Source organism: Mastomys coucha, unplaced genomic scaffold (assembly GCF_008632895.1).
Source record: "Mastomys coucha isolate ucsf_1 unplaced genomic scaffold, UCSF_Mcou_1 pScaffold6, whole genome shotgun sequence".
In the NCBI taxonomy this organism is placed as follows: Eukaryota; Metazoa; Chordata; class Mammalia; order Rodentia; family Muridae; genus Mastomys; species Mastomys coucha.
This window is the reverse complement of record NW_022196912.1, coordinates 112,672,231-112,694,540: the sequence shown is the minus strand read 5'-3', so window position 1 is coordinate 112,694,540 and position 22,310 is coordinate 112,672,231. Positions and strand designations below refer to the sequence as shown.

Below are 22,310 nucleotides of genomic sequence, written 5' to 3'. Positions count from 1 at the left end.
TTGCCTGTGTCTATACTCCCTTAGCCTGCCCTCTGCATCCAGCTTCCCACTGTTTGCTACTCTCTAGCTTGTTCTATTTGAGCGGACCCTGGCTTTGCCCCTCTGCTCTGCCACCCACACACCCTTAGCCCAGCCACCCTGCAGTCCATATGCCACTACTGTGCAGTCAGAATGGGCAGATTCTGCTGAGCTAAACTCTCACTGGATTTACTTCTTGACAGAGTCCTTTTCTGCTGTGTCCTGCCAGGTGGGGCTCTATTCCATGGTAGCCTGATCGGGGGCTCAGCCTGGAGGAACCTTTTCCATTGTGGGGGACCAACTCCGTTGGCCAGGGCACTGGGAGATGGGAGGAAGAAGTCCTCCAAAACTGGCTCTTAACTCTGCTTACTTTCTCCTTCCTGTCACTAGTCTCACATATGTGCTCAGCACCAAGGGATAAAGAGGTACAGTCCTGTGTGCTCTTAGAGAGCTTGGAGGCAGGGACCCTGGTGTGGGTATCACACTGGTCTAGACAACCTGGGTGAGGGATCTGTGACAAGAAAGGCATCTAGAGATTTAGCAATGGCTAAGAACTCTGCAGACAGAGGAGCACAGGATGAGGAAGCAGGGTGCGGCAGGGGGAGCAGAGAGGCTCTGAGAACTGTGTGCACCCGAACAAAACATGCCCAGTGCATAATCATACAGCATCCTGCCGTGGAACGTCTGCAGTACACAGACAGGGTCTCCACAGGATTTAACAGCTGACTTTGTTTTGACACATTGGAAGCAGTGCTCATAAAGTAATTCAGGTGAGCAGTAGGTTGAGTAGAGGAAAGACAGTCTCTTCTAGCCCAGACAAACACACCAGTGCTGGAGAATTAGTAGCCCTGGATCCATGTTGTGCTCAACTGAAGGCTTGGTGGGGGCAACTATAGGTATCTTAGCCTTATTCTTCTTGGCTTCCAAACCTTTGGCCGTACGCAACTTTTGGTTACAACTACCTGTGACCCTCCTGTTGGACAGGAAAGCTTTGGACCTGCTATACTGGTGCCCTTTATAGTGGAATTCTTTTCATTAAGGAAGAGTGTATGCAAACAACCTAAAATTCCAGTTAAGGAACTATTTTACAGGGAGTTGTGTATTTCCCTAGCTCAGTACCTCAGGGTTGTACCCTGCCCACACTGGCCCATGCTGTTAACAGTATCTCCTCCCTGAGTTCCACAGTGCTCCAGAAGGCCTGTGTCAGGGTTGGACTCAGATTTGGCTAGATCCTAAGCATCTCACTTTAAGCAGACAGACAGACAGATCTACCTCATCCTGTAGGGGAGGAAGCTGAACCTCCCGGGGCAACAGTGAGGCTGAAGAGGTGTCACTTTAGCAAGAAAACTTACAAGCTCTTTCAGGGCCTAGCTCAGTATTTTGGCTGGAATGATGGGTCCAACTTAATACATTTTCAAAATCTTTTAAACCATTTTTCCTCCTCAGATAACATCTTTGTGCCCAACAAGAATGGATTCTACTGTCACTCCCAGACAAGCTTGGACAGAACCCAAATTGACCTCAGTGGCCGCATCCGCAACGGCAGCGTCTACAGTGCACACAGTACGAACTCCTTAAGCACACCTCAGCCCTACCTGCAGCCCTCCCCGATGTCCTCCAACCCCAGTATCACTGGCAGTGATGTCATGAGACCCGACTACATCCCGTCCCACCGGCACAGTGCACTGATTCCCCCGTCTTACCGCCCGACCCCTGACTATGAGACCGTGATGAAGCAGCTCAACAGAGGCATGGTGCATGCAGACAGGCATAGCCACTCGCTGAGGAACCTCAACATTGGCAGTTCCTATGCGTACAGCAGGCCTGATGCCTTGGTCTACAGCCAGCCTGAGATTCGGGAGCACCCACACCTCACCTCTCCCCAGTCAGCCAACTACCCCTTTAACCTGAACTACAGCTTCCACAGCCAGTCTCCGTATCCCTACCCTGCCGAGAGGCGGCCTGTGGTGGGTGCAGTGAGTGTGCCTGAGCTGACCAATGTGCAGCTGCAGGCCCAGGACTACCCGGCTCCAAACATTATGAGAACCCAGGTGTACCGGCCACCCCCGCCGTATCCTTACCCAAGACCTGCCAACAGCACCCCAGACCTGTCCCGCCACCTCTACATCAGCAGCAGCAATCCGGATCTCATTACCAGGCGTGTCCATCACTCGGTGCAGACTTTCCAGGAGGACAGCTTGCCCGTGGCTCACTCTCTGCAGGAGGTCAGTGAGCCCCTCACAGCAGCACGGCATGCCCACCTACAGAAGAGGAACAGTATTGAAATCGCAGGGCTCACGCACGGTTTCGAAGGCCTGAGGCTCAAGGAGAGGACTATGTCAGCCTCGGCAGCAGATGTGGCACCCCGGACCTTCTCAGCAGGCTCCCAGTCGAGCGTCTTCTCTGACAGAGTGAAGCAGGAGGGGACTGAAGAGCAGGAGAGTGGCAGATACAGCCACAAGAAGTCTCTTTCTGATGCCACTATGCTGATTCACAGCAGTGAGGAGGACGAGGACTTGGAAGAGGACAGCAGCAGAGAGCACGCCATCTCAGCAGGGTCTGAGCCCCGCCTCGCGGCTGCTCTCTCTCAGGAACAACAGCTAAACTACCCCTGCGCGTCAGTGACTCCGGTCACTGGCCCTCTGCATATTTTTGAGCCCAAGCCCCATGTTACAGAGCCTGAGAAGAGGGCGAAGGACATCAGCCCTGTCCACCTGGTTGTGGAGACCCATCGGCCCCGAAGAGATGGACTGCTGACCCCCTCCATGTCCGAGTCAGACCTCACGACGTCAGGGAGGTACCGAGCTAGGAGGGACTCGCTCAAGAAAAGGCCCGTGTCGGACCTCCTCTCTGGGAAGAAGAACATTGTGGAAGGACTTCCGCCACTAGGGGTAAGCTTCCCTCGGAGCACAAGCGCCTCAGACAGGGAGGACGAGCCCTTAATCTGGGTCTTCAACTTTTAGTCTGTCGTCTTCCCTCAGTGGGTCTCTGGTTTTACCTTTTCTCTTAACCTCTGCCCCACCTCTGAATTTTGCCTTACCTGGGGCATGTACGAGTTTATGTGGAAACTGAAGTGATGGGGGTGATCATGGTTTTGCTTTGAGGTAAGTTGGCTGCAGAGAGAAGGCCTGTGGAAGGGGGTGGAAGGAGTCCCTGAGCCATCTTAGTAGTGTGCTGAGGGAGAGGGGAACATTTCAATACTTCAGCTAAAGTTGCTTTGCTAACCATGCATTAAAATCCCGTGAGGTGACAAGGCACCCCAGAACTACATCTGTTCAGATTTTCCAAGCGATGTCTCCAGAGAGGCATTTGAGACTGTGTCCTTATGAATCCTTATGTAGTTGTCAAGGTTTGAGACTGGTTCCAGCTAGACTATCTCAACTATGACTACTGTGGGCTGAGGTGACACTGGACCCAGGAAGTACGTCTTTTTAAAGGGATGAGTGAGTGAACTGGGTGTTCAGAGGAAGGCCCTTGTGGACACAGAGGCTCTCCTACTCAGCGTGACTAGCACAGGGAAGCACTTCCTACGCATTTCAAACAAAATGCAAGAGACCAGTGCTGTTTTCTGTAGCTGCCTTTCAGAACATTTACCACGTGCCCAGCATATAAGGAGCCCATTGTTAGAGGCTATTTTGCAGATAAAGATGCTGACTCGGAAATATTAAGTAGCATTTCCAAGGTTATACAACTAGTGAGTGACTGACCTGGAATCTTATTTTATCCCTATAATCACCTTCTTCCACAGTGTTCTGTGTCTGGGTGCCTTATATGTAGAATTTTAGTGAGTAGTAATTTCCCTCTGAAACCTGGCTACTCCGCACTGAATCTTTGTTGAGTTCTCAGCCTTTGACTAAGCTTTTGTGGATCTATTTGTAAGTGCATCCGCTCATAGTCACCAGGTTGCATTTGCTCAGGCATGCGGCTCTGTATGGCCTTCACCTCCTTGGACCATGCCCTGCACTGGGACCAAGTCAAAGTGATGTGTGCATTCATTTGACCCCTGTATCCTGGCAGCCAAGATTCTCTTCCTCCATCTCCCGTTAGGATGGACCCAAAGACTGAGGAGCCATCACAGGTGTACCTCTGAGAGAGCTAGGCCTCCTGGTAGGCTGGACTCACGGCATCCGAAAGATCAGTACGCACAAGAAAAGCTTAAGAAAGGGCACAGATTTAAGGGCATCTTAATTAGCTAAAGGATAAATTTTAAGTTTAGGTTTATTTTTTTCCTGAGTGTACAAAGGCCAGTGCTCAGGAGGATCATGGTGGAGAGTCCAGGCTGAGCAGTATTAGGGCAGAGACAGTATGGTGGTTCCCACAGTCACTCCCTGAGTCCCCAAGCTGGGGGCCTTCCATGATAATGCAATAAGAACTGCCCACACTTTCTATGCAGAGCAAGTACTCCCAGTGACACCCTCATCGAGCATAGCCCTTTGATTTCCAAACTTTCTTAGGGTTGGCAAGACCAAGCCCCTCCAGCCCCCGTGAGCTCTTTAGGCTAACACAGCTTGCCATTATCTGCTGTAACTGTTCAACAAATCTGATGAGACTCAGGGTGAGAGAAGTCTAGCGTGTTTTGAATGGAGTCTGGCAGGCTCAGCTTACACTTCGGACTTTGATAAGTTGCTTCTCTTAATATACAAATCTTCTCTCTCATTATTTTTAAGATTTTTTAGTAAAGTTGTTTAGTTGGACCATCTTTTGGCCCCTTCTTTTTTGCACAGGGGTTTTTGCTTATTGGTGGATGTGCATGGAGGCTGTGGTCAAGAGGAAATATATAGGCCCTTACAGTGAACAGCCTGGCTCTGAGTATAGGCCTCCTATACATTGTAGTTCATCAGTGGACAGGACCCTTCATGGTCATTACCTCCACTGGGCTTTTCCACCTCCAGCCCCAGCACTGACCCTTTATCAAAGAGGCAGCTAGTGACCTTGGGCAAACTATTTAACCTCTCGTTTGTAAAGGAGGTGACCTCCGAGAGTTATGGGGACTAAAATAAACCTTCAAAACATGGAAAGCGCTCACTCAGTTCATACTAACTTATGACTGACGCTACATCACAAGTTTAGTTTCCCAACTTCCCAAGAGTTGAAGAGGTCATCCCCCTGCGGAAGCCTTTGCCACCTTCATGGTGACATTACATGATCATGCCACTGTGCAACCCACAAGAACTCCAAAGCAAGGCAAAGTAAAGCAGTAAGTAGCAGACAAGGAGGGGACATTTTAGAATTCCCCACCCTTCGACTCCACCCCCAGGGACTAGATGGTTATCTGGAGGCAGACAGGTTTGGGTGCTCAAGCATCTGCATACAGATTGGCTCTTTGATGCATCCCTGATGCAATGTGGTTCTCACCTAAGAAGCCCTGCAGACTTGGCATTGAAAGCCACAGACCTGGTAGGATCCCAGCTGGTCTTGAACCACCCTCATCTGGATTGATGTCGTGGGGTATTTAAATTTTAGGCTGAGAAACACTAGAGCCAGCTAATACTGGCCAGGAGGATCTGTGAGGTTTTGGGAATCTTGTGAGCCCTTGGGCAGTTGGGAAGTGGCTCTGACGAGTGTCAGCGAAGACAGAACCCTTCCTCTTTGCAGTCGCTTGTTAAGCAGCACAGCACGCCACTCTTTTCTGCAGACTATGTTGTGCCCTCCCCGCTCTCTCCCTTTCTACTTTTCTATTTAGGTAAAGGCAACTTCCGTGAATGATGTTAGTTAATTTCATGCTGGGTTTTAAGCCAGGATTTTGTCCATTGTAAGTCTGAACTGCATTATGTGGGAAGCTCATAGGTAAATGAACTGTGAAGTTAAAAAATATCCTAAGGGCTGGAGAGAGGCTCATTGATAAGACTGCCTGCTATGCAATCAAGGAGAGACCTGGGTTCAAATCCCTAGCACCCATGAGATAGTCAAGGTTGTGGGTACGTGTGTAGCATCAGTATCGTGTGTGGAGATAGTAGATCCCAGGAGATTTCTGGGTAGTCAGACTGGATCCACTGAGAAAGACCTTGTCTCAAGAAGTAAGGCAGAGAACATCCGAGGAGACACTGGATCCCATGTTCTAGCCTCTGTTTATATATGCAGCGACAGACACATATTCTCCAGTTACAGTAACTGTACAGCATTTTCTTCCTCACTGAAACGTCTTTTTTCTCTCTGTGCTTTTGATCCTGGGTGTCAAGGCATTTTTAGGCTAATAGAGCTGAAGTAAGCTAGTTTCCTTACAAGAACCAAGAAAGCCATTTCTTTGAATACTGGGATTCTTTGTAACTCTATACAGTGTCTGGAGACTAGTTCTCAGGTTTGCCTGCCACAGAGGGGAAAGTCACAGGGCTTGAGAACTTTGGGAAACACCTGCTTTCATAGGACAGCATTCCACTGATGCGTCCCTCCCACTCCAGCTCTCTGACAGAGATCTCAGCTGTGTTTGTATTTCTTGGTTTAGAAATGTGGTCACTTTGAGAGGTCCTGGTCATACAAGACTGTAGAATGGAAGATTTGAAAGCAATTTACATTTCTTTTTCCGTTTATTTTTTTTCTCAGAAAGATTTAAATTTTCGTTTGTCTATTTTAAAGATAGTAAAGGCTGCTGGGTGGTGGTGGTGGTAGTGGTGTTGGTGGTGGTGGTGTGCACACCTTTAATCCCTCCACTCTAAGGCTAAGGTAGGCAGATCACTGGGTTTGATATCAGCCTGGGGACTTCCAGGACAGGCAGGGTTATACAGAGAAACCCTGACTTAAAAAAGAAAAAAAAAAAATCAATAAAGGCTGCCAGGCATGGTGGTGCATGCATTTTATCCCAGCACTCGGGAGGCAGAGACAGTGAATCTGGGACCAGGCTGGTACGCATAGAGAGTTCCAGGCAGCCAAGGCTACCTAGTGAGGCCAGCATCAAACGAAGAAAAAGGCTATCACAGCCCACTGATACCTGCTCCGTTTTGGGTGGACTCCAGCTGAGTTCTGGTACCACGTTTTGAGGCTGGTTAGCTCTGTAAGAGTGCTGCCTGCCTACAGCCTCACCTGTCATTGCAACAGAGTCTTGTAACCAATTGGAGTCAAAGCCTTCTATCTGGAGGCCTTATCAGAGTCCTGGCCTTGAGAGGAATGTCTTCCTCCCCAAGCTCGTTAGGCAACTATGCTAGGAGTGGAACCTCTCCTCTGGTAGGTCAGTCGGCTGAGCACGGCGAGCTCTGCCTTGCTTTCCTCGGCAGCCCACTGACTTTTTTTTTTTTTTTTGAAAGGTGTCTGGGAACGTTTTTCTATGTGTGTGTAAATATTTTCTTACAGGGAATGAAAAAGACTCGAGCAGATGCAAAAAAAATTGGTCCCCTCAAGCTGGCAGCCCTCAATGGACTCTCCCTGTCCCGCCTGCCCCTGCCTGATGAAGGAAAAGAAGTGTCTACCAGAGCGACAAATGACGAGAGGGTGAGTGTGTGTGGAGGGCCGCCGGCCGGCTGCCACTCCAAAGGCCCTGGTGCAGTTTTGACAAATGTCCGTTCTAAGACAGTGTCAGAGTTACACATGAATGTTAGGGAGTGTCATGATCTGGGTCACTGCGGGAGTGAGCGTGTGGCTTCTATGCCTTAAGTAATTCTAGGCTCCGGTGGCAAGATTTTTGCTCCGAAGGCTCTTGATAGTTTTATTTCCTCAGAGTAAGAACATGTATATAAGGGTACATAGGAAAGAAAGCAGACATTTTATTGAAAATTCATCTTGTTTTTAAATTAAAACTAAATATACTGAATTTAAAATATTCTTTATGAGGTTTCGTTTTAAATTAAGAGAGGTGTTCATTTCCTATGGCTGCATCCAAAGGTGGCTCTCAGGCCTTGATGCCGCTCTCAGTGTCTTACAAACATTTGTTCTAAGTCAGAGCACATGCTCACAGATTCGGGGAGGGTTCTCCTATCTAGTGTAGGAGAATTCAATTTCTTACCGATTACAAAACTAACCACAGGTTGGGACCTCAAGCTAGGAGACCGCCTTAGGCCAGCATTCAGCTTCAGACTGAGTTCCACCTTCTACGTCTTGCCAACAACATGATGTCTTTTGTTCTAATTTTTGTGACTTGTAAAAAGTTTGGTTTGGTTTTATGTATAATTTTCGTATTAAAAGCACTAGGCGTTGAAGCAAAAATCAAGATTTTAAAAGAACAGGTGGCTGTGGTGTGTGACCCTGCGCCCTCTTTTCTAGTGTAAGGTTCTGGAGCAGCGGTTAGAGCAAGGCATGGTCTTCACTGAATACGAGAGGATCCTTAAAAAGCGCTTGGTTGATGGCCAGTGCTCAACAGCCCGGCTCCCTGAAAACGCAGAGAGAAATCGATTCCAAGATGTGCTCCCCTATGATGATGCGAGAGTCGAGTTGGTACCAACCAAGGAGAACAACACTGGCTACATCAACGCGTCACACATTAAGGTGAGAAGAACAGCCCAGATAATCGGTGGCGCTGCGGTCAGGGGCTAACTTATACAAATAGTAAGATTTACACTGGGTGTCCATTGTGAAAACATCCTGTTTTGAGTCATTCTGACAATCGTGGTATAAGCTGGAGATTAGACACAGGCAGAGCCACACCTACTCTCCGGGTGGTCGCCTTTTCACACCCACATTGTTGCTGGGATGCAGAGCATTTCATTGGTTTGAATCTGAAGACTCATTTTGGGCAATTCAGTTCACATAGGAGCTGGTGAATCTGAACCACTAGTTTCCCCCATCACATAGTCATGTGTGCATTGCATGTAACCGATGTGCCTGGTTTGCTTTTCATGTCCTCCCTTTCCCCAGCGCTGGCCACCAAAGCCAGGTCTTTGCACCCTGGCGTGCCGAGCTGCATCCCAGCCCTGTGCCCTGGGACTTTGGAGGACGCTCACATAAGCTTTTGCTTATGAGGATGCCCCCTGTTCTTTCTTCCTCCTGATGTGGTATCACTTTGTTCTGTAAAAGCACTCCCCAGAACAGTCTGAGGCTAGCGTACTGGGTGTCGTTATAGTTACTAAGTGGGAGGCAGCAGCACAGAGCACTCAGCTCATGCCCTCCGGCTGGGATTCTCTCTTATAGAAAGGAGAACTCTTACAGTGAAGGAGTTGTGCCTTTTTCTTTCCCAGTTTTCTTCAGCTTTCAAGTCACATTTGATAGCAACCTGACCTCCAAGGACTTCTGAGGACTAGGCAACTATGTATGCCGCTGAGTGGTTATCTGTCTGTCTGTCTGTCTATCTATCTATCTATCTATCTATCTATCTATCTATCTATCTATCTATCTATCTATCTTGGTTTTAGTTTTAGTATTTTTGAGACAAGGTCTTGCTATATCTCCTTGGGTGGTCTGGAACTCTCATTAGACAAGTGTGGCCTCAAAATAATAGAGATCAGCCTGCCTCTGCACCCCAGGTGTGGAGATTAAAGGCATGCTTAATGGTTTTGAGGAATTAATCCACGCACTGCCTTGCTTTTTATATGGGTAGTGTATATTTAGAAACCAACCGTCTTCAGATTAGCTCTGAAAGACCCCTGGGGGAGACCCCCACTCAAATCTCGGGAGGACATACACCCAAGGAATCATGAGAGACCACATCTTGATGTAATTACAAGAGGTATATTTTAATTTCAGGACGCCCTGGTTCGGCACCACAGTTATCTCACGCAGGAGATAATGGAGCCGACCACGAGGCTTGAAAGTTAGGGGTTTTTATAGGGAAAAGGTCTGAGGGAACAAAGGAATCAGTGTGGTCATACATGATTGGCTAGTTCAAATATTAACTATTACGTGCAGAACAGAGTGGAAAATTCCTAAGGTTGGTGTTAATCTGAGTCAACAGAGCATCTGACCTTAAACCATATCTGAGAGGACCAGATGGTCCATTACTTAGTGTCTGCCAGGCACGTCTTTGCAGGCCTGGGCCTTGGACATGTCTTCCTTTGCCTAGACATGTTTTCCTCTATGTTTATAGTTTTATGTCTTCTTGACCTGCCAGCTCTTATGATATCTAACAACTTGTTTGCTCTTTCCCAGGCCTATGTGGCCAGTTTGTGATGGATTCTTAGGCCCATAACTTTTCTTCCTAATCAGCACAGGTTTAAAGCTTTAATTTCTCCTTACAGCTCAGATTAGTGGAGTGACACTGATTTTTTTTTTTTTTTTTGTGATGGTATTTCAGAAGTTCAGCTACCACTTGAGTCGTGGAAAGAATATGAAATTTCAGAACAGAGCAGATTGGGTCAACTCCTAGATCTCTCAGCGATTTGGGGACCCCTATTATTTAACCAACTGTATGATAACCCGTGCTCACCACATGCTGCTGCTGAAAGGGAGCCCAGTGAGAGGGCTTAGAGTCGGTGCTGAGGGCTGGCAGCCTTAGAGGGAGTGTGTGGAGCTGGGCTTGGCACAGGCCTTAACATTTAATGGACACTCAGAAATGAGTGTCAACAGTTCCTGGCAGGACATGGTTTGGCCCAGGTTTCTTAGCTGTAAATCCAGTAACTTCTTATTATGTCAGCATGCCACCCTCCAAGTGGGAACTTGGCCTTCTGGGAGGTGATCTTGACTCAGTTCAAGATGGAGACCATTCTAAATTGAAGGTACTGCTTTTGTCATAGACATCGGCATTAGCTTAGGTTTTGACTTACTTGCTCATACTTTCCAAGTGTATTCCACAAATTCCACAATGGCAAATTGTGTTTGTGACTTAGGATGCTGTAATGTTGGTGTCACCATCACAAGAGTCGCTATTTACCTAGGACTTGTTATGTGCCGGACAGCACATACACTGAGTCTGTCCTCACAGCCCCGTGGACTAGGCAGTTAGTGTATTTTGTAGATAAAAACTGAAATTGAGAGGTGAGCAGATGGCTCCAAGTCACACAGATGTCGTATGAACTGAAGGTACATACATTTATAAAGATGTCAGCAGTCGCACTTGTCTTAATGAGAGCAAGGTTAGGGGCACACTCTATCCCTGCCCAGCCAAATAGCCCCAATCAGTTTTCAGTGTACCCACGAAGACATACACTGCTGTGCACGCATATTCCATGCACGAATGCACACTAAGCTTTTAACCTTTTCTGATTTTAGGTCTCTGTCAGCGGAACAGAATGGGATTATATTGCCACACAGGGACCATTACAGAATACCTGCCAGGACTTTTGGCAGATGGTGTGGGAACAGGGAGTCGCAATTATAGCAATGGTGACAGCGGAAGAGGTGAGTGCCCATTCCTCTCAGTTCATTTTTCCAAGTCTCCAAAGAGCTGCTAAGTTTAAGCACCCCAAGTTAACCTTTAGTGAAGACAGCGGGTGAGATGTGGCCTGATAAAGGCTTGTGTGAAGAACGCCCCAGGCTGGGGCTTGTGCTGCTGCTGACTTAACACTTGTCTCTAACAGGAGGGAGGTCGGGAGAAGAGCTTTAGGTACTGGCCACGGCTTGGTTCCAGGCACAACACTGTCACCTACGGAAGGTTTAAGATCACAACTCGCTTCCGCACGGACTCGGGCTGCTATGCCACCACAGGTCTGAAGATGAAGCACCTTCTCACAGGGCAGGAGCGGACAGTGTGGCATCTCCAGTACACAGACTGGCCTGAACATGGGTGTCCTGAGGACCTCAAGGGATTTTTATGTAAGTGTACTTGTTTATAGGCAGCTTCCTTTGTTAGGTCTGTCAAATAATCCCTCTTTGTTGTTTTGTGAAAGCTTTGGACTTGTTTTAAAATAATGTGTTTGAGGAGGCTTAAGAGGAAATGGATTTGTAGGGGTGTGTGTGTGTGTGTGTGTGTGTGTGTGTGTGTGTGTGTGTATTCGTCCATGTGCCACATCATATGTGTGGAGGTCAGAGTGCAGCTTGGGGAAGCACTTCCCCACTTCTTTCCACCATGTTGCTCCTGGGAATTAAACTCAGGTTGTCATCTTGCCAAGTGTCCTTACCCACACTACTACCCTGCCAGTGCATCAAGGCAGAGATGTCTGGCCTTGAACAGAATGCCACAGCTCACTAACACGTCTCCTCCAGCTAGTTTTGGCCCAGGGCCCTTATCCGCAGTCTTCTCAGTGGAGAGACTAAGGAGATGGTTGTTGCTTTTATGTACTGTTGTCCCTGAGTCCTTCTGTATGTCACTGATTCCTCACAGCCTACCTTGAAGAGATCCAGTCAGTTCGACGTCATACAAACAGTGCAAGTGAACCGAAAAGCCCCAACCCCCCACTGCTGGTGCACTGCAGTGCCGGTGTGGGAAGAACTGGGGTTGTCATTCTGTCAGAGATCATGGTTGCCTGTCTGGAACACAATGAGGTGAGTTCTGTTCAGCTCTGTGTTCCCGGTGGGAGAGTTTGCACTGGGAAGGAGACGGGCATGGTGGCCCCCACAGCTTTCTGAACACGTCCTAGGACTGTGGTGGCCACAAGGTCGATGTTAAGTGTTGTTAAAAGAGGCTTTGTCTGAACAGTGAAAAAAATAATAATAAAAAGAAAAAAAGGCTTTGTCTTAGAGGTTCTCGGCTCTGAATGTTAGTAAAGGCTAGATGTCATATAACGTAGAAGACCATTCAAGTCTGCTTTTCTATTTCCCACTGTGAGCTGAGTGCTCTGTTTTTACCTCCTAGCCTTAGTGCCCGCCAGCAGTCTGTGTGGGAAATGTTGGATTGATCCTACCAGCACCTAGTACACTGTTTTTGTTGAATCTTAGAATCTTGTGAGATATGATTTATATGTAACTGATTTGCAAGTCACTGGGCTGCAGCTAGGGACTGTTGAAGAAATAATCCACATGCACATTTTATTTATAAAATCAGATCTTAGCCCATCACAGAGGACTCTCAGGTAGCCAGTCTGTCTGTCTCCTCAGCAGATTCCTGCGAGGGCGGCAGCCGTCGTCACAGTGCTGGTTTCCCTCAGGAGTGTTCTCTTCATCTCTGTGTCTCTCCACCAGGTGCTGGACATCCCCAGAGTGCTGGCCATGCTGAGACAGCAGAGGATGATGCTGGTGCAGACGCTTAGCCAGTATACATTTGTGTACAGAGTTCTCATTCAGTTCCTGAAAAGCTCCAGGCTCATTTAAGCTCCAACACTTTTTTTTATGGGGACCCAATCACGTGAAGTGTTTACAGCTTTAAAAAAAAAAAAAAAGGAAAGAAAAAAGTGCAGCTCCTACTTCGTTTCCAGTAGTTCCATGTGGGGATCCTGAACAGGAAGTGTGCATGAAGAGCTGAAGCAGCGTGCGAAGCCCGAGGCTGAGGAGGTCTGTGGGACCTGGCCCAGGCCGAGGAGGCAGGCTGCTGCCCTGGCTGCATCTGCCCAGTTTGCCGCACTTGCACGAGGTCTGGAGATTGTATTTTCTAGACAGTTCTCTGTCTTACTGAAGCTGCACTGGGCAGTTCCGGCAATCATTAAGGCACACAGACTTCTATCTTAAACTATTTTTTTGATAATGTAATCTTATGACTAAATAGGGCTTTTTCTTTTTTAGCTAGAAGCTGAACTGAACTTTTCGGTGGGACATTCACAAACTGTGTGGTTCCTGAGTAACTGTATTTAAAACTATTTTTAGCTTTTGTTTAAGAACAAAAAACATAGGGGAACTAAGTGTTTTATTCATGAAATCCAAAATGAAAGAAAATCTAAAAGTGTTATTTTGAAACATAGAAAGGATTTTTATATTCAGAATGTTTTTTTAAAAGTTATATATTTGTACCTTCTATATTTTCCAAATAAGAGCTCAATTTGTTATGATACTGAGTCAGTTAGTGTAAAGTTGGGGATAAAGGCACATTATTTAAAAATCTAAGACTCAGATTCACTATTTTTCAGTATTACTAATAAGCATAAAATGAGTTTGATTTTATTGATTGAAAATGAAGAAAGAGCAATTGCATAGGATGGTTTTAAGCACTTTTTTTTGTTAAAAACGAGTTTAATATATGTGGCTTTATATTTTAAACAACAGTGGACACTTTCAAAGAGAAGGGCTCTGAGTACGTCAGATGACTAGGGGAAGTGTAAGTGCGTGCAGTGCTCACACGGAAGACATGGTCGCTACACAAATGCAGTATTAAGTATGCTCACACCGAGAGCTGAGATGGAGCGGAAGTTCAGGGCTGCTGTCACAGGAACTCAAGGCCTGCCACCATCGATGACTGACGTCGTGTATTGAGGTTCTTCCTGTCTTTTCCCCACAAACAAGGTCAGGTTTACATTACCATTAGAGAACCCCGAAAGGCTTTGTTTCCTTTAGGTTGAAAGAAGGAAATGGTTAACATGAGGCTCCTTTCCCTAAACCACAGCCCACTTCCAGGGCCACCTGAAATTGCTGTGGTGTTCAGGAGGTACTTGAACTTAGCACCATAATCCTGTTCGAGCACATTCTCTACTGGTCAGAACCGGGTCAGGTTTTGGAGTGGAAAGTGGTGCTCTTGGCCCAGGCTAAATCTCCTTTGGGAAATGTGGAGGAGAAGCTGGCACCCTTAACTGAGGTGTGTCATGTTGTCCATGTGTGTCCGTGCCCCCGCATCCTAGGCTGCCGCTTCCCAGTATAGACCTTCTAGAATGTCCCATCTAGGACTAGCTCCCAAATGACACTGTCTGCCATCATTCTCATTTGACTGTGGTGAGCATCACCCTCCATGACAAGTGTGTGCCAGCCCAACTAAGCACAGTAGACTCAAGTGGCTAGCACCCCAGGGTGGGACTGTGGGCTCTAGTCTCCATCTCAGCCGTGGGACAGGCAGGGCTCTGCTGAAGCTTTTCTTTCAATGGTACGTTCTTCGAAGACGCTTTCCTACCACACCTAAACATCTGGAAATTTCCCACTGACAAGAACATATTGTAAAACAAAACTTTAATTAAAGAGTAATATATGGCATATTTGTGTTCCTGTTGCAATATTTTGATAATTAAATTCCTTCAGGGCAAAATTATACTGTTTAAACCTGTCAGCCTTCAAATGTCGCACTCTTGACATCACTTCTACGGAACATTAATTTTGAACTTAATTACAGCTAGCAAATGAGAATTTCTGAGTGAAATAACTCTATGTTATTACATTTAGGAACAATGTAATTTTCAAGGGCCAAATCAAAATTAGGGTTTAAAGGTTTACTGTGCCTGAGTTGAGAGTGTTACTGATCTGTCTGCCAAATTTCTGCAATGCTTCATGTATCACTAAGGATTTTGGTTCCTTGATAGTATTGATGTCATACCAAAATTATCAAGATGTACATTTCCACAAAAATAGGTTGTAAACTAATGTTTCTATTAGTTAACTTTGGTATTTCTGGCATTCACATTCCTGATTACTGGTAGCTTTTGCTGAAATTTCTGTTTGTAGTTTTGAGCCTACGAAGCCTGATCTTAGAGTGTAAACTAGAGTGTTAAAACTGTAATCAGTTATTGTTTTCCTCAGGAGCTCCTATTGTGAAGCATACAGAAAGCCATAGAGTTTAATATTTAAAACTTCTTGGCAGGTTAAAACAGATGTGCTCCCTTAGAAACTTCCAGAAAGAGAAATGCCTAGCTAGGAACACAGAAGGGGAGAGCAAGGTTATGATGCACCCTCTGTGTTAACACGGCCAAACTCATTTCTGATAGGCAGATATTCTTCCCCTTTTCTTGCAGTGTAGAGATAGAAGTAAGTTGTTTAATATATGTATTATATGTGTATATAATATATAAAGTAGATAAAGTATATCTTGTATATGTAATATGTTATATAGTATATACACAATATTTATATAATATAGTATGTTATATATTCATACCTTATAAATATATAAATATTTCTTAAATATTAGATATTTTGTAAATATATATATGTAGTCTATAGTGGACTGGAACTTATTCTGTAGACCAGGCTGGCCTTGAACTTGAGATCTGCCTGCCTCTGCCTTCTAAGTACTGGGATTAAGTAAGACTTTCACCACCATGCCTGATTTAAATTATGCTTTTAAGGATAATTCTCTTGGGTATAAATGTAATAAGAAGAAAGCACATGAAACAAGATAAAATGATCTTTTACTTGAAATTTATTTTTAAAAACTAAACCCCAGATGGGTCTTTTGAGTGACAGCTGAGAGAACTTTTTATATTTCTGTTCTAATCCTGGTAACTGAAATTATGTCCAGAAAAGGGTAGTGTAAAGTCCACACTCTACAAGTTTGGGTTGGATGGAGGATTTCAGAGAACACTTGATGGGTTCTTTGGTTGTCTAAGTGGCATCATGTGGGCATTTCTGTCACTCTCAGACATTCTAAAGGCTCATGGCATGTAAACGAGATAGTCCTACTTACTTTTGCAAATGATGCAGTAAGTGCTTGTGTTCATTCCTTTGGTTTGTCCCTCAAAGCCATGGGGAAGGGGTAGGTTGGGGGTATGAGGCCAGCAGAGAAGGGAGGTGAAAGGTAGGAAGTAGTAACTACCACCAAATCTGTTGCTCCTCTGAGAATAGAGTGGCTGCTCTTACTGCTGCACCCTGGTGGGGAGACGGGAGAATGAGCTCTCCCTGCTCTGCCAGGCAGGGTGGGGACTGAGACTCATAGTTCAAGCCAGATTGGCCCATAGGAAAATAGGCCCATAGGTTCATAGGAAAATTCACACAAGTGGTTATTTCAGCATTTTCTGCAGAAACCTGCATGGTGCCTGGGTGGTAAGGTGCCAAATGTAGGGCTTAGGGATGAAGCAAGCATGAATGCTGCCTGAGAAGGTGGCTGTGAGGTGAGGTGAAAGGGTGAGTTAGCCAAGCACTCTACATTTTCCAGCATGCTTATCTACCACCCGCTTCATGAGCTGGTAGCTGGACTGAGATGGGAAGGAAAGCTTTTAGCACCAGCAGTGGGGCACTGCCAAGAGCAAGAGCACCACCTGGAGGCCGTCTCTAGATCATCACGTGTGTAGGAATCAGGGCTTCCTGACAGGATTTCTAAAACCATTACGATTGGTGATTTGTGCTCACAAAATTAAAGCACCTTGAGTAACTTGGTGTTCATAAACAGTTTTCAATATATTGATGATTAAGCTAGGTATATTAATAATATATCAGCAATTTGTGCATGCACGTGTACGAAAGCGTGTTGCTTATTGAAGCAGGGCCTGTTTTATTTCTGGATCTTTACCTACCAAGCTGCTTCACCAGCCTTGGATTTTAAACTGCACATTATTTTAGTTGTGAGACATGAATAATACCCATTTGAGTATGCACATGTATTTTAAATGTTTACTTTTTAATAAGGTACACATATCACAGGTTAGTGTTGTGGAAAAGTATCAGATCATTTGGAATTAATGGACATTGAATGACATAGATCTTTTTACTGCATTAGTTACTTTCCTATTACCATAACACAACACATTGGGCTTACAGTTTCAGGTTAGAGTTCATGACTACCATGCAGGGAACATAGCAGCAGCAGTCAAGAGGTGGTGCTACAGCAGTAGCTGACAGCTCACATCTTGCTCCACAAGTAGGGGGCAGGGGGAGCTAACCTCAAAGCCTGTCCCCAGTGAGACACCTCCTCATCCTTCCCAAACTGTTGCCTTAGTCATAGTGTTTTATCAAAGCAACAGAAAAGTAATGAAAAGAGTCGATGGTGGCGGAGCAAAGGCACAGAGGCAAGAACAGCTGAGAGCTCTTGATCTACAAGGAGACTGAGAGAGACACATGCAGAATGACACTGATCTACAAGGAGACTGAGAGAGACACATGCAGAATGACACTGATCTACAAGTAGGAGACTGAGAGAGACACATGCAGAATGACACTGATCTACAAGTAGGAGACTGAGAGAGACACATGCAGAGTGACACTGATCTACAAGTAGGAGACTGAGAGAGACGCATGCAGAATGACACTGAGCCTTTTGAAACCTCAAGCTCAACAGACTTCCCCCTGGCCCTCTCACTAACACAGGACCTCCAACAAAGCCATACCTCCCAATCCTTCCTAGAAAGTTCCATGAACTGGGGACCAAGTATTCAACATAAGCCTCTAGGGGCTATTCACATTCTCATTCAAACCAATACATTTACAGTATTTTTATGTAATGTAGAGTTAAGTATATAAAAAGAATTTTGGTAAATCTTAGAAGTATATATATAATTATATATAAACCACTTAAATTGTATATATGTATACATATAATTTAAATATATATTTAAAATTGTATTTATATAAAATATAATATACACATTAATATTATAGTATACATATTATATATACACAACTAATTTTAAATAACATCATAAGGGTATTATTAGTGTACCCCTCAAGAGTCTAAGTACCAGACATAAGAAACCTGAGTTGGTCAGGGGAATTCATGAGATCCCCAAAGCACTACAGGCTACTGCCATTGCCCTTGCTCTTGATTTCCTCCTAGAACTTGAATGTAAGTCCTGATCGCTGATGACACCAAACACTATAGATACAGGACTTGGAGAAATTGAGCTGGGTCTGAACTTCTCTCTGGAGTAGCACTGTACCAGCAAGCCTTTTTTCTCATACAACTCACCGGTCCAGGGGTGGCACCACCCACAGTGTGATGATCTCACCCACATCAATCATTAATCAAGAAAATGTCCCACAAGCTAATCATGATGCATTTTTCAGTTGAGGTTCTCTCTTCCCAAATGACTAGCTTAGATCAAATTGACATAACTAGCCAGAACAATTGTCAACGCAATACACAAACATCACTATTTAGCTATAGTCTTTCATGTTTACCCCTAAGATCTCATATTAGTATCAATGTCTCAGTGAATGTGGGAAGTTAGTATGGAGTTGGGAGGTGGAGGCAGTGCAAAGGGACCTATGCATCAGCATTTATATCCTGGGGGTAGTGTGGGTGGGCAACCAACCAGCAGCTGATTTGATTTAAGGCCCACACAATAGGAGGTAAGTCATGCCTGCTACTATAAACCTAGCCAACTACTCTACCCATGGCTATTGAGGCCATAGAACCTAGATGACCTACTCATGCCACCTTCCTAAACGAGTATAATTTCTAACTGCATCCTACATATTCACTCTCAAATCCACAGTAAGTGTAGACCTTACCACTCATTACAGAAAGACACAATGTCAAATGCAGAGAACCACTAATCATGGGTTGCCCAGCCCAGCCCTAGTTGATATCACACAATTCCTCGACCAGATCCCAAAGCTTAGGGAGAGGACAAGAAGTTAAGAACCAGAAGACCAGGATGTGAGATTATGTTGTCTGTATACTATAGGAAGGTTGAAATAAAAAAACTCTCAATAGTACGACTGCTCAAACAAGACCTGAACAATAAAAACACCAGTTGATATCCCAAGGTAGATGGGAGAAATCCTGTGTGTAGATGAAGAGCTACAGACTATTTATTTATTTATTTATTTATTTTGTTTTGTTTTGTTTTTTCGAGACAGGGTTTCTCTGTGTAGCCTTGGCTGTCCTGGAACTCACTCTGTAGACCAGGCTGGCCTTGAACTCAGTAATCCGCCTGCCTCTGCCTCCCAAGTGCTGGGATTAAAGGCATGCGCCACCACTGCCTGGCTATAGGCAATTTATAACTAAGAGGATAGTTGACCTTCCTCAGGGATGATAGCTCCCTAATTCCTTATCCAAAACCAAGTGGTCAACCAGAAAAAAACATAGATATTGAGCAACACTAAACTCAGCAGGTTGTGTTTTTATATACTTATTCATATATATGTATATGTGTGTGTGCCAAGAATTTGAGTGTGAGCAAAGGGTGGAGTATGGGAAGGGCTTTGAGGGTTGGAGGGAGGGGAAATGTGTTTGTGTGTGTGTATAATTTAAATTATAAATTTTGGTAAAGTTTGAATATCAGTGATATACACACTACAACAATTTGCCTGAAAAAAGTTAGTCTTACTTAATAACAAGATTAAAAATAAGAAACCTTAAACCCATATGAATTAAACAATATTTTACTACATACTACTTCCAGAACTGGGAATTTGCGCCATGAAAAGTAGCTGTCCTGTATCCCCGTTCCTTACCATTTTGCCTCTAAACCTTAACCTAGCCTCCTCAGGATATGAGTGAGTTAGCGGTTAGGCAGCTAGTGACCAGGGGATCCAAAGACATAGTTACTTCCTCCCAAGGAACTTATCTTCTAGAGTGTGGACATTATTGCAAATGAACAACACATTGCAATTACATACCGCAAACGAGTGGAGTAGACAGGTACAGCACTGGAGCAACCACTCAAGAGTCACAGGGGGTGGCACATGTAAGCTGATCTACAGAGAAAGCTTAGAGCTCCAGGGAGTGCAGAAGGGAAAAATACTAGGAGCATAAGTGCAAAGGTAGGTAGACACAGAACAGGCAACAGGTGGGGCAGCCAAACCTCGAGTGGGAAGGAGATGAACCGGAAGGAAACAACTTTACATGGTTAGAAGTGGACACACACTTTAAAGGAGTAGCCTGCAGTTCACACACTACTAGTTCTTAAGATTATGGTACTGTGCCGGGCAGTGGTGGTGCACACCTTTACTCCCAGCACTTGGGAGGCAGAGGCAGACGGATTTCTGAGTTCGAGGCCAGCTGGTCTACAGAGTGAGTTCAAGGACAGCCAGAGCTACACACAGAAACCCTGTCTCGGAAATTAAAAGAAAAAAAAAAAAAAAGATTACAGTGCTGCAACTAAAGCCATCCAAAGGCTGAGAGTCAGAGGCTCAATAGTTCAGGTCACAGATCAAACCTAGGCAATCTGGCTCATAAGGCACGCTCAGCACAGCTTGAGGCTCAGAATAGGGGTGGGCCGTATGACAGAAATTGAGATATTACTTGAGTCTAAGTCAGCTTTTTCTAAATCCATCCTTTGTAACGTTACATAGCTTTTGTGATACCCAAGAACCAGTTTTAATATTTCTTTATATCAACTCATCTTTTAAAACAAAAATTGAAGAGAAACTAAAGGATAATAACAAAATGTCTTAAGTATACAAATTAGAATGGGCAAGGGCTCCAAAAACAGACAGACAGACAGACAGACAACACACACACACACACACACACACACACACACACACACACACACACACACAGATTCAGAGTTAGAGGAAGAAGCAGCCAGCATGGGCATCTGCTGAAGGGTAATGGATAAAGATCTGTTGTACAGCTACTGCTGAGGAAAGATGGAGTTCAGGAACGGAATACAAGTGGGTGGATGCAGAGTCCGAGGCTAGCCCAAGAGCTAAGATAAGTAAGTATGGGAAAAGATGCCATGAACACTTCATCTCAGTCCAAGGCTCAGGTGCATGAAGGTGCTGCTCTGAGAGGTGCTAGAGATGTGCTTCCAGTGGGCAGAGTGCTCGCCTAGCAAGCACAAGGGCCCAGGCTCAGTACTCAACACCCTCTAAAACTGAGCACAGCCTTTAGTACCACTACTGGGGAGGTAGAAGCAAGAAGCCTGAGTTACAAGACCCTGCCTTAAGAGTTGAGAGAGTTCCAGAGGCTTGAGGAAGCGTTGCATTATGGAACAACAGGTATTGGAGTAGGAGACTCCGCCTCAGCACTCAGTTTGCTCCCAGGTCAGCTTGTCATCCTCAAACCATAAACATCCACTCCCTATCTCTTGCAGCACAGGCAACAGGAAAACTTAGCAATGTATGCAGTGGCTGAATAACCAATCATGTTATTGTAAATAGTAGAAAAGACGAAAGAGAGGCTAGTCTCTTGAAACACTGTTTTCATTTTGTGTGGTTTCTGGTTTTTGTTTGAGAGGCTGGTCTCAAACTCATAGCCCTCAAGGCTCTGTACATAATAAGATGTAATGTTTTAAGAACCATCCCAGATTATAAACCATTTCTCACTCTCATGAGGTCACTATGTTGGACCAAACGTTCTGAAAAACGACTTCAGAAGTGGTGGTCGAAAGAGCCTCAGGTAAGCCAGTGGCTCTCCTCCTTGCATCTGCACTCTTGTCTAGCATCCTTTTACCCCTGAAGAGTGCAAGAGACCATGACTTGCCTGCTTCTAACCAAGGTTAAGACAAAGAGTGATGGCGAGTTATCTGTGTTGCTAGCAGTGTCTGTGATTCTCCTTTGCCTTCAAAGAGCCAGAGCCATGCTGTGACCTGCTTAAGGAGAGTGCTCGTGGCAGGAGATGGCAAGTAGCCATCTGTTCACCAGCCAGCCAAAACCAGATGAAACTCTCACATCTATGGTGTTTCAATTCTTGAACCACAGACTAAGAGATTAATAATAAATATGTGGTGTTTCAAGACACTAAATTTATGGTAATTTATTACATAGCATTGAATTACAGAAATCTTAATATGTAAAAAGGGACAAAAAAAAGAAGAAAAGTAGTA

At 45.2% G+C, this 22,310-nt stretch overlaps 1 protein-coding gene across 3 annotated transcripts in view; it reads left to right on the top strand.

The window, feature by feature from the left end:
• The window catches only part of Ptpn21 (protein tyrosine phosphatase non-receptor type 21), a 60,358-nt gene extending 45,496 nt beyond the window's left edge, over positions 1 to 14,862 (top strand). For all 3 annotated transcript variants that reach the window (XM_031355711.1, XM_031355714.1, XM_031355713.1), the window contains exons 13-19: positions 1,465 to 2,909; positions 7,303 to 7,440; positions 8,209 to 8,430; positions 11,086 to 11,214; positions 11,394 to 11,628; positions 12,137 to 12,297; positions 12,934 to 14,862. In XM_031355711.1, the coding sequence (XP_031211571.1) occupies positions 1,465 to 2,909; positions 7,303 to 7,440; positions 8,209 to 8,430; positions 11,086 to 11,214; positions 11,394 to 11,628; positions 12,137 to 12,297; positions 12,934 to 13,062 (2,459 nt within the window). In that variant the 3' untranslated portion in view covers positions 13,063 to 14,862. The remainder of the gene's footprint in view (positions 1 to 1,464; positions 2,910 to 7,302; positions 7,441 to 8,208; positions 8,431 to 11,085; positions 11,215 to 11,393; positions 11,629 to 12,136; positions 12,298 to 12,933) is intronic.
• The last annotated feature ends 7,448 nt before the right edge of the window (positions 14,863 to 22,310 follow it).